General features: G+C 40.6%; 1 protein-coding gene across 1 annotated transcript in view; it reads right to left on the bottom strand.

Annotated features, from left to right (window-relative positions):
• fndc3a (fibronectin type III domain containing 3A) overlaps positions 1-17,602 on the bottom strand; it is a 46,198-nt gene that overhangs the window by 3,755 nt on the left and 24,841 nt on the right. Inside the window, exons 11-24 of the mRNA XM_044031959.1 lie at positions 15,529-15,582; positions 15,310-15,434; positions 14,961-15,135; positions 13,361-13,447; positions 9,630-9,768; positions 8,494-8,562; positions 8,288-8,406; positions 7,411-7,516; positions 7,059-7,234; positions 6,788-6,901; positions 6,127-6,276; positions 4,181-4,569; positions 2,422-2,634; positions 682-848 (exon numbers count right to left, since the gene is read on the bottom strand). Of these exons, the coding sequence (XP_043887894.1) occupies positions 682-848; positions 2,422-2,634; positions 4,181-4,569; positions 6,127-6,276; positions 6,788-6,901; positions 7,059-7,234; positions 7,411-7,516; positions 8,288-8,406; positions 8,494-8,562; positions 9,630-9,768; positions 13,361-13,447; positions 14,961-15,135; positions 15,310-15,434; positions 15,529-15,582 (2,083 nt within the window). The remainder of the gene's footprint in view (positions 1-681; positions 849-2,421; positions 2,635-4,180; positions 4,570-6,126; positions 6,277-6,787; positions 6,902-7,058; positions 7,235-7,410; positions 7,517-8,287; positions 8,407-8,493; positions 8,563-9,629; positions 9,769-13,360; positions 13,448-14,960; positions 15,136-15,309; positions 15,435-15,528; positions 15,583-17,602) is intronic.

Raw genomic sequence — 17,602 nt, 5'->3', positions numbered from 1 at the left:
AGTCGAGAGTCCACTTCACTTCTGTGTGTGGAGACAAACACACGATACAGTGAGCTTTAAAAAAACAGGCTTATTCACAGAAGCTGCCGCAGATCAAACCAGACTCACGGTGACGGCCACCGACGATCTGTGCCGCCGGCAACTCCATCAGACACACGTCACACGGCGAGGGTCAGCTGAGGTTAAAGAGCTGAGCATGATGGGTATCTACATGTATGTGTGTGTGTGTGTGTGTGTTCGAAAGCAGCGATTAATTGTTAAGATAATGAGAGAGTGAAAGAGAGAGAGAGAGAGATAGAGGATAATTGAAAACAACAGAACGATGGATGAGAAAGGAAAGAACTAATGACGAAAATACTGAATGAAAAGAAAAAAGAAAGACTGGACATCAAGAAAACATAAAGTGGAAAACAATAAAGAACCGGGTGAAAGAACGTAATGACGAATAACAAAGGAAGAAACAAGAGAGAACGGAAAAAAGAAACAGCAGACAAATGAAAAGAATGGAACAAATGAAGAATTAAGAAAGAAAAACGAAAACTGAAGACTAAACAAACGGATGAATGAAAGGCCAAAAAACTGATGAACTAACAAAAAAAGAGGAAAAAGAAAGGAAGAACGACAAAATGAAAAAGAATGAAGAAAAAAGCAAAAGAAAGAAAGACAGACAGAGGACTGTACCTTTGACGGGGGCTGGAGGAGAGCGTGGGGTGGTGAACGTGTAAACATTGGAGAAGGGCCCTTCGCCCGCCTCATTAAAGGCCTGGATGCGGAACATGTACGAGGTAGACTCATTAAGCCTCTGGACTTTGTGTGTGTGGCATGGTCCTTTATACAAGGAGATAAATCTGACAGAGACACACAAGGAGAGAAAGAGAGGATTTAATGAGCCAAAAGGGTAAAGATAACAAACATCAAACCAGAGGAGTACATTTACAGCACATCATCACTTTTCTCCTTCTTTGTGTCCAACCTTCACTCTGGCATTAACATGGATCTTTAAGTGATGAGACCACGACACGGTCAGAGGCAGCTCCACACATACACACACAAAATCATGTACTTTGATGTAAAAATTGTTTTTTTAAAAACAATGTCAAACTTCTAAGGTGATTTTAAGCTGCAGTGTGTAACGTTTTTGTTGTTTATGTTATTATTCTGTCTATAATTTAGGTGTTGCTTCATCCATCTGAAAAACCTACGGTTTAACAAGATGTGAAACAAACGGTATTTTTTTTCTTACACAATAGTCAATAAACCAATCTTACACATATATAGCACCAATTCCTTTCAAAATAAGAGCTTTTGGCTTTTTACTACTTCTTATATCAAACCTTTGCCACACTGTTCACTGTATTAGATCATGCTATTAAATAAAATAAACATTTAAATTAAACATTTAAATTATACTAAATACTATGTTAAATATTATGTTACCTTAATGTAAAAATAAGGCCACCATAGAAAACAAGCTCTGTCAGGCAAAACTATCAGACCTGACTGAGGGAGCGTTTGTGAGTATACAGCAGCAAAGCAGGGGAGGACGGAGACAAGAAACAAGCAGGTAAGCAGTAGAACGCCCTGTTTTTTTCGTTGTTTTTATAATAGCAAAGCTGTTGTTGTCATTTATCTTGTTTTCATATTGTTTTAGTTTCTTGCACATATTCATAGTATTTAATAATTTTCTACTTTCTACCTATTTGTGCGTGTGCAGCGAGGAAGTGTCGCCGGGCTCCATGAGATCTAACCACAGCTGACTGAATCACCAATGTGTGAACTCAACAGACGTGTTTATATTTATTAAAAGTTACACTGCAGTTTTAAGCTTTATACTTTGTTGTACAAACTCTCAAACTCTCCTCTCACGCTGTGCACCTGTCGTACTGTCGTGTCATGGTCACAGTAATGATTTATCGTGCATCGCCATAAAGATGGTTCATCTTCAACTACTTGAACAAAGAACCTTCTCTCTGGTCTTGCTTTGGTCCTGGTTTCTCGCTCTGTCTTTGTCCTTTCAGTAGAAGTAAAATCTGAATCTCTTCCTCCTCCATTGTGACAAAAATCAATAAATTGCCAAAATAAGGAAAAAAATAGTTCAGGTGTGGAGGAGGGCAGTTACACAACTGAAGACCCAGTTTGTGTCCTTCCTCCTCTTCGTCTTCTCATATTTTCTGACTGACTATAGATGGCAATTGTTTTGCTGCTTCCTGTGTTCAAAAACAACACCACGCTTCATCTGTGCAAAGTGAAATAATGTGTTTGTTTGGATGTAGAGCGAGGGACTAAGACTGATCGGATCACTGAAGACACATGTTAATGCCTGGTGAGAACGGGGGGCCCCTGATTCACTTATCTGAGGTTTATGGGTTTACCGCATGTCAGGTCACTTCCCCCCCGGTCTGAGATGGATGAGACACTGACCTGCCGCTCTTGTCCTCCATCTGCAGGTGATACTGGAGGACGTCCGAGGTGGCAGCTTTGGCTGGGCCGTCGCCCCATTTGAGCCTGAGAGTCTGGTGGCTGAAGGCGGTGCACTCCAGGCGAGGAGGCTGCGGGGGCAGGGGCTTTGTCTTCAGCTTAAAGGTGTGACTGAAAGGGCCGGCGCCCAGACTGTTCAGGGCTTGGATTCGGATCCTGTGGAGGATGAAGAGAAGAGTGAGCATCGGATGATGGGGCGAGGACTGAGCTGACCGGAGCGCGAAAGTTGCATTGACTAGAAATATACACATACAAATTTAAGACAAATACTTTTCTAGTTCTGCTCACAACAAAGTCTGAAGCTTGTGAGGAGGATGAGGAAGCACCTTCACTCTCACAGACAAGTTCTCTGATTCATTCCGCTTCTTATATGTGAATATTTTCTGGTTTCTTAGCTCCATATAAGAAATAAATCATTAAAACTGGATCATTTTGGCTTGTGGAAGAAACAAGACATCATCATTTTCAGGTTTGGGAAACACCAATCAACATTTTTCAATACATTTCATGAACCAAACAAGTAATAAATAAAGAGAAAATAATAGACAGTGACATGGAATGTGTTCTTATTAACACTCATAAAGACATGATTTCTTTTTCTAATCCTTAAATATTTAGTTTCATGCTCCATCAAGTAGAGCCACTTTGATTCACTCGCAAACCAAACTGGTTTTTATATCTTAGTGAGGACCATCACTAATTAACATAATGTAAAACCAGGTCTTAGCCCTGAAAAAGCCCAGCTGTGGAGCCCAGAGGAAATGTCCCCACAAAGATCTTTACACACACAAACGCCAGGATTTTGCAGTTTGTTTTTGTGACTGTTGCAACCAAAAATACCAAATTTCGACTGAGTTTTTCCAAAAACTTGTGATGATGTTTGTGTTTTTCATACATATTTTTGCATTTGTATTTGCACTCTCTTTCACTCTCTTGTTGTGCAGTAGGAGCGTTAAGGTTCACAGTTTTAGTGACAAATGTCATTTTAAGAGTTTATCGCGCATTAAAAAATATTGATTGAGCCGTTTTCGGTGAGGGCTCCAGCTGAGAAACAGCCTCTGTCACAGTGATTTGCCTTAAGGAAAATTACAGTGAAAAATCAGAGGTCAAATTCACGCAAAAGTTAATTAGTATTTGGTTGAATTTGCAACATTTTGAACATTGCAAAATCCTGGTGGGGCTGAAAAATGGACACACCTTGATTTATTAGTATAAATCTGTGCAATAATCCTGTGTCCATGAACCTTTTCATGTTTGTTTTTATAGTTTATAGTTTTATAGAAAGGTGTTTATTCTACATAATATCTCAATTAGATTATTTTTTCTCCTACTTAATTTTCTTTCTTTTTAAAGCTGCTTTTCCTTTCCATTGTATTTGTCACTGCTGTGGCAAGTGGATGTTTCCCTGTGTGGGATTAATAAAGTCTAATCTAATCTAATGTCATCTAATCATATCTTAATAGCACTTATCACTTTCCATTAAAATAGAGTATATCCTTTTTACCAGAATACATAAATTAAAAAATGTGTTTTATAGCGAATAAATGAATAAAGAAGCATAAAAGACGAGTGTATCACATAAAATGACAGTTTCAACGACCTTCCTGTCATCCCATGTGTCATTTTATGTGGTAGCTTCATATTTTAATGCTTTGTAACCCTGTGATGATGATGATGATGATGATGTTGATGAAGCACTGACCTGTAGCTGGTGTCAGGCTGCAGATTCTGGATGATGTGTTTGCTGACGGGGCCGATGACGACGGGCTGTCGCTCTCCGAGGTCGAGCAGGTAGGACGTGATCTCAGAGCCGTGGTCGCACGGAGGGTCCCAGCGAATACCAAGACACGTGGACGGCGAGTAGAGCGGCGGCGGCAACGGCCGGGTGCCGCTTTCCTCCTCGTCTTCTTCCTCCTCCTCCTCCTCGTCGTCGTCCTCCTCCTCCTCCTCCTCGGTGTCTGCCGGAGCGCCGTACCTCAACAGCTCGGACTCCCTCAGGGCGTAGATGTTGCTGACGGCCGCCGGCACAGAGCAGGGCGTCTGACACAGGACGGCCTCGCTGAAGGGCCCCACGCCGGCCACGTTCACAGCCTGCACGCAACAGCAACACACACGACAGCCAGACAGTCGAGTCAACGTCCAACTCCCACTTGTCATGTGAAGGTGTGACATGTGTAACATCCATATTTGACCACAAGGTGGAGTTCCAATGTAAACACAGCTGATGAGTTTCAGTTTTTTTTTTATCCAGACTCATCCGACACAATAAATCATAAACACTTGCCAGCCACTTTATTAGGCACACCTGTTCAACTGCTTATTAATGCAAATATCTTACTTAAAGCATTTAGGCATCGGTGAACGATGAAGAAAAGTGATTACAGTGGCTTTGAATGTGAAACGGTTGTTGCTACCAGACAGATTGGTCCGAGTATTTCAGAAACTGTGAATCTACTTGGATTTTTCAGGCACAATCGTCTCTACAGAGAAAACTAAAGCAAAAGTGTCTTGTCTCTGAACATACAACATGTCAAACCTTAAAGCACATGAACTACAGCAGCAGAAAACCACATCGGGAAGCTTTACTATACGTCTCCTGTGTACCTAATAAAGTGGCGGGGTGAGTGTTTATTAGTGAAACAAAGCTACGTTGGGTTATGTTATGTTGTACTATTAAAGTGGAAGCTTGGATTTTATGACCTGACCACAGTTGAGAGGTGAGTCTGTACAGAATTAAATATAAAGCCAGTGTTCTTTCCTTCATTCCATGCTGGACAGCAAAAGAGGCCGCAAGAGAGAGAGAGACAGAACAGTATGGCCTGAAATTTCAGACTAAACCAGACCCAAAGGATGAGGCCAATGTTTTAATGTAGGACCTCTAATGTGTCTTGTACTATACACAAGTGCTGGATTCATCGGAGACGGTCTGGAAATTCATTTAGAGCAACGACACAATGGAGACGTCGTCTCCGACTCCGACTCCATTCATTGTGATGGAGTGACTGGTGAATAATGGGGATAAAGCAACAAAGAAAAACAGGATATATAGCGAACGCATGTATTGTAGGGGTCCCTCATGATAAGATATGCGATATATAGTCCACAACACTAACAATGTCACAATACAATGACCAAGAAATCTGTCTAAGTGAAGAAAACCAAAGGTCTGTGAATATAAAGTCTATGTATTGAACGTGGATGGAGCACTGTAAACTCCCTCTTCCATGGTCAGGTAACTCCGACCCAAGTTTCCTTCATTTATTTGAGCAGAGGAGACATGAAGTAGCGACGGCCGGCGAGTGAAACAGGCAGGGACTGTTTACTTCAGGGCGCCTTCATTTGTTCATTAAAATATCCCATATTTGCCCAACGTGATATGTGCAATATTTGGTATGATCAATTATCATTATTGCACGGGGAAGGACAGAGATATATAACCAAATCTTGGTAATGAAAAAAAAAAAAAAAGGAAATCTTTTTCTATTCCTGCCCTCAATGTATCAACAGAGAACACAGTACAGCAAATCCAAAATAACTAACCATCTCATGCCCTGAAGTTTCCACATAATATCCACAATGACACTACACAGACAGGAACATTAAAGCCTCTGCTTCTTTAAACTAAATAAAAAAATTGTTGCTGCTCACCTGTACCCGGCAGAAGTAGTTGGTTGCAGGCAGCAGCCCCTTCATTTCATGGCCGAGTCCTGGTCCGCTGTAACACACCTGCATGCTTCCTTCAGCAGCTCCCCACTCGAAACGATACTCTGTCACTGGAGCGCCATTACAGGCAGGAGCCTAGAGGACAAACACCAGTGAGAATATCCATCAGACTGTGCAGTCTTTCATTATAATATGTAATCAGTGTTATTCCAAAAATGAAGCATGTGATGTAAATTTCCCAAAGGTGCGAGAGCTTCCTCTGGTGCTGCCCTGAAACTCTGGAATAATCTCCCAAGTTAAAGTACCTCTTCAAACTTGCCCCTCTGTTGGATTAAATGAGTTTTTTGTACTTTGTAGTAGCAAAAACCTCTAAAAAAATTCATTTTACTAATTATTATTATTTAATGTATTATTATTTTCTACACACTCTGGTCAAAACTCTCATCACATACCCTAGTATATACAACAGTAGAACAGTATTTCTGATTTTCCTCCAGGTTCCACCAGAGGAAGCTCGAGTACCACTGGTGGTACACGTACCCCAGTTTGAGAACCATGGCACTATATAAAAAGTATGACACGACTCGTATTTGTTGTGTGCATCTCTGGGGATGTGGAGGTGCTGGATATGGAGTTGTGGTCTTACCTCCCAGGTCACAACAACACAGCTGGGAGATTTACATGTGGTGGACGGAGCCCGACACTGCTCAGGGGCCCCGGGGCCGGTCGTGACTTCACAGCGCTCTGAAAGAGGCCCGAACTATTCGCACAAAAACAGAAAAAAAACACACATACGGAGACATAATATTAGATGTTTCAAATCACATTTATCGAGAGCGAGTCGAAAGCATCCAACAGGAAATACAAACAACCGCTTCTCCTGGATTGGATTGATCAGTTTTGACAGCCTTTCTCACCCCAGCCTTGTTCGCCGCCTTGAGCCGGAAGCTGTAGGTTTTGCCAGGCATTAAAGCTCCCACAGAGCAGTCAAGCTCTGGACCCTGGTAAACCTCCCTGCTCTCCTCAGACTGCGGCCCACTCACTTCGACACTGTAGCAGGAAACCGGACTGCCTCCGTCTACCAGAGGGGGACCTGGGAAATGTGCGAAAGCGGCGTTGAACAATAAAACCAGACAAAATTTACAAGCTGCTGCATCATCATCAACATCACAGCTCACTGCTTTTGAAGTGCTGTGCTAGATAAATAAATGCATCAACAGAAGCTAGAACACATCCCACACAGATTGGAGTTGGAGAGGAATGACTCACCCCAGCGCAGTTGCACCTCCCTGGCTTTGGGCTTGCCCACCAGCCGTGGGGGCTGGCAGGGCCCGGGGGGCACCGCGGGAGTCTGGACCTGCAGGGTCTCCGACAGCTTGCAAAGGGAAGACAACAAAGCGCTAATTAAGAGCGGGAGGAACCTACAAACTTCGCCACAAACTCATTACAAACACGCAACATCATTTTCCCCCAGCTTATCAGACTCACGCAGGGTATGACAGAGAGCAGCATACATAAACACATTCTGTGTTTACTTCAGGAAAAAATAAATAAATAAATAAATAAATAAATAAATGTGGATAAAGTTAGACAGATTTTCTGGTGAGAGAGGAAAAAAAAAATCAGTCTTGTGATAACATGTGAGTGTTATGTCACATTGTGCTGCACCAAAAAGGCAGGAGCTCTCTCCGCCGACCGTGAGTCATGTTTCTTTTACAAGCCCGATCATGAATAAATGCATGCGCTAACAGCTGATGAAGAAATTAATGAAAAGTGTCTGTGAACCGGACTAATTAAGGAAAACATCCTCCGACACATGCAGGGAGGGTTAATCGATTAGCGGGCTTCGCCTTGTACTCGCACACCAGGAAGCGCGGTCTAATCCCACAACACAGGAGACTGACTGGGCGAATGAAAATATCCTATTAAAACCTCACTATAAATAGAGAGCATGTCTGGAATTAGTGATGCAACTTATACGATCAACAATGTAATTATATACTCTGTATGTATGGACGGATTAAAAGAGATTCTGTGATCTATTTCTACTAAATCGTAACTGACCCTCTTATTTTCTTTGCCAAACCACAAAGCTCGTGTGTGTGTGTGTGTGTGTGTGTATGTGCGGATGCTGAGTGTGACTCACCGGGCTCTGCCCCCCCTCGCTCATGCAGTACACTCTCGTCTGGTACGAGCAGCCAGGTTTCAAACCCTCACACACGTGCTCCATGGCCGGACCCGAGTAAACCAGCTCCCAGGACAAACCTACGACAGGTACATTTCAAATGAATCTTCATTTATTTTATTATTTTAATGTTAAACCTTCGTCTGTCACGTCCATTTTCAACTCACCACTTAAACCCTCCGACAGTTCCACGACGTACTTTGTGACTTCTGCTCCACCGCTATCTTTTGGGGGCTCTAAAATGCAAAAAAAAAAAAACACACACACAAAATTTCATTATAAAACTGTTAAAACCCAATTCTTCTCGGTAGCATCACAATATTAGTAAGCACAGTTTTTACTATTTTACATCTGGGAATTCACTTGAGAGTTGATTTATTAAATATTTTTATACAACAACAGACTAAATGTTCTACAACTGGGAGGGATTTTATATATGATTTAAGAGAATTTAAGTAACATTTCACAACAAATTGTGTGCACGAACGACGAAAAAACCCATTTGTATTTCCAGCTGTGGAGTGAGAAGATAAATAGTCTAAACAGGGAAATGTAAGACAGTCATTATATCTAATAAAGAGAAATTATGGGATTAATTATGTTAATGCCACCTAGCGAAATATAATAAATGTTCTACAATCAGGAAACTTTTTGTAATTTAAGAGAAGGAATATAAAAATTCAAAACAAACAATGAAAAGCAAGTGTTTTTTCTTAGTTATATAAAGGTATAATATGTTAATACTTATATATGGGTAAATTGTAAAGAACTGTGATTCTATTTTTCAGTATTGTAATGTTTAAAAGGCAATTTACACTTGAGCAAAAACCATTAAACTATAATAAAATGTACTTTATGCTGTAAGATTTCACAATAATGAAATTACTTCCTCCAGTAATTCACCAAAATCCTATAAATTATACAAAAAGGAGAAAATATTAGATGTAGATAAAGCAAATGATGTGGCTTTTTTTTAACCTATTAATTGTCCAAAACAAAAAGAGCTGACATTATTTGTTATGATTTGAAGACATGTTCTTTTCTGTTCTGAAAAGGGGGGAGACAGTGTCCAGCAGTGTGTGATGACAGAGAGAGCTGTCAGTCATCTATTGTAGAATCTACTCGGCAAGTCATCCGTCTCCAACAGATTCACCTTTGATCAGGACCGGGGCCGTAGAGAAATGAGAAACTGTAAACCTTTCGCTGCCAGGTTGTCAACTGCATGTGTGACTTGAGTGGGTTTTGTTTGTTTTTTTTTGTTGTTTTTTTAAAAAAAGAGGAAAAATATGAGAAAACCACTCACCCCAGGCCATTTTGAAGCTGTTGGGCAAGACTCGTCCTCGGATGACAGGCCTGCAGGGGCAGCTGGGTCTGTCCGGGTTCGTGATGAACTCGACCACCTGACTCGGGTTACTCTTCCCCTCCGAGTTGTACGCCGCCACCTGCAGAAAAGTACGCGAGCAGTCGTATTACACCTGTCAGTCGGCGAGGGGCTAAGCAGATAAAGGTCATTATGCTTCTTGATAACGAGCTCTGACTGCACTCAGAGGAGGATAATGAAGGGATCCGAGTGAGTTCATACAAACACCGCGTTATCAAAAAACAGTCCGCTCCTCCACATGTACCATCCAAAAAAGAAAAGGAAAAAAAAAGAAGTATTTAACCGAGGTGCACGGGGGTTGTGCTCCTGTTGCCTCTCTCGTTACTTAGCAACCAAAATCTGGGAGCTGCTGCAGTAACTGTGAGGTGGGTGCAGTCTCACTGAACTAATTTACACATTCGACTAAGAGTAAAATCAAAACGAAAACCGATAGTCAGCACCAGCATTTCGGTCACAGACGTGGTGTCTGGATAACTGGAGGTTTTTCAACCTACCTGGTCGACATAGACCAGGTAGACCTGCGTCTTCAAAAGTTGGAACAACAGGATCTTGTTTGAGCATATGTCGCCATTTAAAAGACAAAAATGAAATAAAATTGCCCAGCAGGTGTGAATGTGAGAGTGAATTGTGAGAGTTGGTCTCTGCGTGTTTGCTCTGTGATGGAGTGGCGACCCGTCTAGCACGTACCCCACCTTTCACCCTGTGTCAGCTGGGACTGGTTCCAGAAACCCTGCGACCCTCATGTGGAGGATAACACGGTACACGATGGATGGATGGGAAAAATAAATACAAAAGCCAGTTTGACTTACTTCTTTGGCCGAGTGTTAAAATACACTATGCAAAGTAGATGCATTGCTCTTGTTTGATCATGCTACCACATTTAAAATAGGGAATTTGTGCACGCAAATGGCATTTAACTAGTGAGCAGAACCTGTTTCATATGTGCCTGTTCTTTGTGTATTTTTGTGTCGTAAAAGGGAGCAGAAGCTGCCGTTTTAATGACATAATCTGTTGCATTTTGTCATCCAAGTCGTGATAAAACAATGACGTGGGAAAAAGAATTTGGTCACATAAACAGCCAACATGACTGAATGATTCTTTGACAGTGCTGGAGAATAAACCACATAAACTTCTATATTCACTAAACCTCCACAGAATAAATGGAATATCTCTGGCCTCTCTGCCAAGTGACCTGTTGGACAGTTGTGAGATTAAAAGTCAGACATTCCTTGCATTCACAGAGAGAAGTGAACGACCCCTTATTCTACTGTCATTACATCACAAACGGTTCCATAACGCCACAAAAATAGAATTTAAAGACCTTTGCACACCGGACACATTTTGTTCCGCGCAACTTATTTGCACGTTTTAAATATCTCTCACACATGTGACCGATCAACTCAGAATTCACATCAGCAGCAATTTTCTCCAGAATCGTGGTCGATTTTCCTGAGCGATTTTATGTTTGTTTCACGTTCTTTTTAATAAACAAGAATAAACTGTAGGCTGCATTGTAATTCGCATCCGAATTATCCGCACTTTCGCCCCATATATTCGCGTCGCGTCTGGTGTGCATAAGACCTGAATTGTGGCACATGTGCAGTTTTGTTTTTTGGCCTGCTGTGTGCAGCTCATCTACTTACTGTACCAACACACACAAACACACACACACACGCACACGCACGCACACAGCACCCAGCCTCTGCCAACACTGCACAGCTGGATAATTGAACATGAGGCAGGGAGGGAGGGAGCGAGTCTTCAGGGTGACAAATGGACCTTTCATGTGGGCATATGGCGGTTTGTTTTGGTAACACAAATAAATAAACTGTATATTGTGTTAAAGAATGAAGTGGATTTTCCTGCTCACTAATTCCTCCGTGTGTATTCATGGGAGTCAGTGTTCTCGAGCGCTGGACGCATTTCAAAACTGACCATGAACAATCTGTGCCAAAAAAAATGAACTCCATTACTGTCAACATATCCCATAGCATGACCATTGCCATTATCAGATAGGCAGACGTATGGGGAGTGTTTGCCCGATAACTGATATCAATATGTATACAGGTAATTTATTCTATTCTATAGTGAGACAAACACGTTTGTCGCAGCAGATATAATAATAGATATACATTTTCCTCATTGTGAAAAATAAACAAAAATTGTGTTTGCTGAGAGCAGATAATAAATTTTAAAGCAAATATTGGCTGATACCATCTACACCGTCTGTCCTTAAGCTTCCAGAGTTTAATGTCGTAACTGATCAATGTAGTTTTTAGAGGGTGATTCAGATTTTAGTCCATATATTTCGCAGATTTCTTTTTCCCCTCCATCTGATAAAATACAACTATTTGACGATAACAAACAGTATAAAATTAACCAAAACAACACTAATTGTCCGTCTCTATAAAATATATTCCATGTCTGCACAGCAGTGCACTTATATAGAGTATTTCCAATAAAAAATTATATATAAACAAAATCGTAATGTTTTATACTGTTCAAATTTAAAAATTTAACACACAAAATCTGGTGTTCATGTTTTTTCTAAATAAAACTTTTAGTTTTTCCTTCATTTAAATTGTTAATACACCAATTTAATGTGCAGTAAATAACTGCCAGATACTGAAAGATATTCTGGAAAAATGGACAAAAGCACTTAACTCACAGGACATTTTCTGGCCCTTTTATGGATAAAATAAGGCAAAAAAAAAGTCCAGACGGACATTTTAAGGCTTAGGTGTTAAAGGGTTAATGAATATAATCAGGTAAATCATAGTTTTCTTTTGTTTTAGTTTCCATCTCAGTAACTGAATGTTCTGCTGCTCCACAGCAGCACAGATCGCACAATATTTTGTGCAAAAATACACACCGGAGAGTATTTGGAGAGTGTAAAAAAATACATATTTAGCACAGGGGCTGAAGAAGCCAGCAAGACCTCGTTAAAACAGGAAAAAGGTAGACATATTAGCAGCAATATCCTTTAAAATGCAGTCCTGTTTTTTACATAATTACATTACAGACCCAAGCCCTTGTTTGAACAAGTTGCCTGAGACTCAGACTGAATGCCCTCCGGGGCTGGCAGCTGCAGGCAAAGCAGAAAAACCTCAAGATACATTTATCTGAAGTGCCTGGGAGTTTTATGACTGAGTGTGTATTTAGCTTGAAAGGCCTCAAAGGGAAGTGATCCACTAATCCAGTGTAGAATCACATTTCTTAAGTGTTGCTTTGGTTTTCGCTCTCCATAAAATCTACAAGGGTTTTAAAATTGTGAGCGCATCCATCATCGCTGTATTCTACTCCACTTTTCAAACAAAGTCAAATTCTGACACAAATGCACGATTTCTTTATCGCCTGGAGCACAGTCAACGACTGATTTAAAGACAAATTAAAACCATACAGAAAAAAAAAAAAAACCTGTGAATTTTTTATGAAAAAAAGACTAAAAAAAAGACTTTTTTTTTTTATTGAGCTTCCTCTCAGTTTCCCACCTCCCTGCTCGCAGAATCCTGTAAATAGATGAGTCACCGGGCCACTGTGGGCCTCAGCACTCTCCATGCCTTTACCTCGTCACCTCTGCACTCACCCATCCCCTCTAAACACACACACTTTACTGCGGCTTAAATCAAACGTGTGGATCGCCGACTTCTTACCCGAAATTTATACTTGGTACTCCTGTGGAGATTCCTGATGGTGCAGGAGAGCTCATCGCCGTCGTAGCTGGGCTGAAAGCCGTATCCCTGCGACAAGAGACAAATGACAGAGGGAGACAGAGAATCACCAGGTGAGCAACGACAGAAAAGACAACCACTGTACTGCAGCACAGAAAACAAAGTGGTCGACATGAGATAAGCAGCTACAGGCGACAGGGGAGTGTGTGTTTTCCCTGGAAGGCCCCTCTGTCTGCGGTGAGCCGCTGTTAAAATATCGACAGTTTTTCCTTTCGGCTTGGTTGACATGGACCTGGATACATTAAAGGACCAGTCTGTAAGAATTAGCGACATCCTGACACAATAACGCAAGTTGTACGTGCTTTTATTCTGGACCAGGGTTGAACAATTCATCAGAATTTTGTCAAAATCACAATACAGCCTACTGCAATTTTCAATATTTGTGAAAGCCAAAATGAGTGTGAAAATATCATTTTACATTGATTAGTGTCTTGATCTATACACATCATATTCTAAAGACTGAGGAGAACATCGGTATTCCTCACAGGAATCATTTCAAATATGTTTTTTCGAAATGAGGTAAAAATTACCATTTCCTCTGATATCGCATTGGAAATTCATGTCAAAAATATATATTTTTTTAAATTCTGCTTATTATTTTCTGCTAATTTCTAGGATTTTATTACAATATTCTCTTTTATATTAACCCATATGTTGATTAATTAATTAATTAATTTTTTATCATATATATTTATCTATGTGTGACTTAGGGATGGAAATCAGTATCAGTCTGATACCGGTCAAAATCACTGGATGGATATCAGACAGATAAAAAAGGTAAAAACCGATAATCCAAAAATCACAAGCTGCACTATATACAGACTGTAAACATGTAAATACTACAAATCAGAAAAAGTCACGTTCGGGCTATTGTAATTGTAATTATGTTTTTGAAATGACACGGCACAAATGTGTTGTTAACAGCTTCATACGTTCATAAATAGTCTAAAACAGGGGTGTCAAATGTATGGCCCGTGGGTCCACAAGAGGGTCCAATCTGGCCCGCATGATAGATTTGTGAAATTTTCACAACAGCAATTGAAATACCATATTTTTCAGTTCCAGATACCGGGAAAGTATGTGAAAGTGAAAGTATGTGAAGCACATTTTATTTGTATTAAAAGTGCAATATATTTATATACAAAGACCGATCGATTGAATCAATTATACAGTTACACAAACACGTCCCGTCGATAAAACCTCCTTAACGTTACTCAGTGGGCCTTTGAGAAGCAACGCAAGGACACGTCAACAAAGCAAAAATTGACGTCTATTATTCATTGGTTATAAATATGAAAAGTACTTTGTTAACATTGTACATATTTAATGCTGTCAAACAGTCGAGAGAGATGCACTCGGTGAGTCCTGGCCTTTTAAAAAGTAATTGCCCTCCCGACTACAAAAAGCACTTCTCAGTGAGTGGAAACAATATGCATAATATTTGAGTCATTTGTGCATTTCAATTAGGTCATTTTTTCCCGTTCTGTTCCTTTACTCTTTTCCTTCTTGATTTCTTACATACCGAGCCTTCCTCCTCCATCTCCAAAATGTAGTAGATGTCGTCCTCCTTTGGAGAGCTGGTGGGTCTCTGCCATTTCAGACACAGCCAGGTCACGCCCGCCTTCTCCAGCTCTGGAGGGAAGGGTGGCAATGGCACACTGCATGAGGTGAACAGGTCCACCACTTCACTGAACTCGCTGGGGAGGGCAGAGAGAGAGAGAGCGAGAGAGAGGGGAGACAGAGGATGGAGAGAATGGGAGAGAGACAGAGTGAGAGAGAGACACACAGATGGGAGACAGCGAATGGAGGAAAAGGTAACATAAACATGGACAACAGGGAGGAAAATAATGCAGCGTGGAACGGCACCTTACCTGGCGCCCATGTCATTTTTGGCTGAAAGGCGGAAGGAGTATCTTGACGCCGGTGAAAGCTTGGTCACTCTGTACTGTTTCTGAGGTCCATAGTAGCACTGCTCATATGTTCCAGTGCCCTTCCCCTTCAGACAACAAACAAACAAACAACACGTCTCAGGCCCACTGAGTGTGGCTTATCAGTTCTTTCATCATCAATAAATACAAAATAAAAGTTACCTCATCCCACTGAAGAATGTAGTTTTGGATTTTGGAACCATTGTCGCATGGAGCCTGTACAAAAACGGTGATATATTTATTATTTCAACACAAGAACATGAGAGGTGATTTTTCTGGATGTTTTATAAGATAAGATAACACATTCAGGTGAACTAAAACATTTTTGACTTTGTTGACTCGCTTTGTGCGTTTAATTGAATTAATTCAGTTTTAATCTAAAACTACACTGTAGTGTGGACACAAAATGCAGATTGGAGTGTTGTTTGTTATTTAGATTTTATTTCAGAGTATGGGTGCCCTGAGAAATGGCAATCAACCAATCATGACGAACTACGGATGGTGCCGTGGATTACTCATTCTCCGCCCTGTTACACTGAGAGTGTAGCGAGAAGTTTTGAAAACAAAACAGAGGAGTTGGTCCCTAAAAAGAATTTTACCTCGTTTGGCTTTTTCGCCCACGGCACAAGGCACAAACAACAGTTATTTACAAAGTTTTGCACGGCAACGCGACAAACCTTTTCAATCACCTAATGAGAAAGCGTCCTAAAAAAAAATACGCTGAGAATAAAACAGTGAGGAGAGCAGCCACACCACCAAAACACCAAAATAAACCACTTCTACAGAGGCGTTTGATAAAGACAGATAGTAAGTAAAGCAGTTAGCTTTTACCTTGTAAAAGTCTGCACTGGTTTTTTTTTTTTTATCTTTTAAATTACAATAAGATTTTCGAGTTAAGCAAAACAGCCAGAGTTTACACTTAGTAAACTTGCATATTGGTTAAATGTCCATTTTAATTGGACCAAGTTTGCAGAACTGAACAAACTGATTAAAATCTGTTTAGAAATGTTCTTTGGCCTAAATGCTCTGTTAGATTTCCTTTTTTAGGGCTGTTTTTACACAGGAAAACTGATTGTTTGCCCTGTTCAGTTACTACAAAAACCAACCTTGATAAAAATCCATGTAAAAAAGATCGTGATAACTTTGTGAAATGATGTTTCTGCCATATCACAAAACCCCTATTTCTGGGTAAGGAAAAGGAGACGAAAATTAGGGGCGAGTCGTCTTTCAACTCGAAGGTTGTGGGTTCGATTCCTGGCTCTGCTAATCTCCTGAAGGCTGTGCTGGCAGCGTGTGAATGGGTATGAATGAGTGATAGAAAATGTGCTGCACATAGATGTGTGAAGGTGTGAGTGAATGAATGAATGGCAAAAGTGTAGTGTAAAGCAGCTCTGAGAGGTCATCAGGACTAGAAGCTCAGTTTTGAAGTCCAACTCCACTAAACACATGTATTAAATACATCAAATAGAACAATTTATAGTTGCTTGATTTGAATTTAAATTGTATGCAGAGTATATAGTGTAGACGCGCCGTGAGCCGGCCGCCATCTTGACTCGGAGACATGTCCGTCTAACTGGCACTCATTCCACAGAAGCAATCTCCAGCAGCATAAAAAGGTTTCATTACCGCAGTGTTTACCGAGCAGGTATGCTGTTCTCCAAATCGCCTCTTTAAAGCCTCGCACAGCCTTTTCCGCTCACACCTGGGAGGTGATCTATGCAACCACTATCTTTTACTGCTCGCAATTTGGCAACTTTAATGAAGCCACAGAAGATTAAGTACCACACTGAACGAGATCTAAGCAACAGTTGTTGATGAAAGCGAGACGGTGTCTGAATTACTTTTTGTCCTCTCTTCTCTCTGCCATGTTCCACAGCCAATCGCTTCTACTTTGAAACAACGGCATGTATACAAACCTGGATTTAACGTGCAACGGTCACAGAATCAATGATAAAACCTAAAACCACTAAATTATTACTACGGAAATAAGGTCTAAAAAGTTGGTAAACTTCATCGCTTTGATGATTCGTCGATCGTGAATTGATTACTAAATGAATCACCGCTATATTAATAACTGACAGATCAGTCTGATTTTTCATTGCTCCATATAACAACAAAACAACACATTTGAGAACATCATCATTTCAAGGTTTGGTAAACATTTCCTGACATTTATGGATAAAACAACTATCAATGAATTGAGAAAATAAACTGCAGATTAATCCTTTATGAAAAT

The sequence above is a fragment of the Solea senegalensis genome, linkage group LG8 (genome assembly GCF_019176455.1).
Source record: "Solea senegalensis isolate Sse05_10M linkage group LG8, IFAPA_SoseM_1, whole genome shotgun sequence".
Lineage (NCBI taxonomy): Eukaryota > Metazoa > Chordata > Actinopteri > Pleuronectiformes > Soleidae > Solea > Solea senegalensis.
The sequence above is the reverse complement of the archived record's forward strand: the minus strand, read 5'-3'. Positions and strand labels throughout refer to the sequence as shown.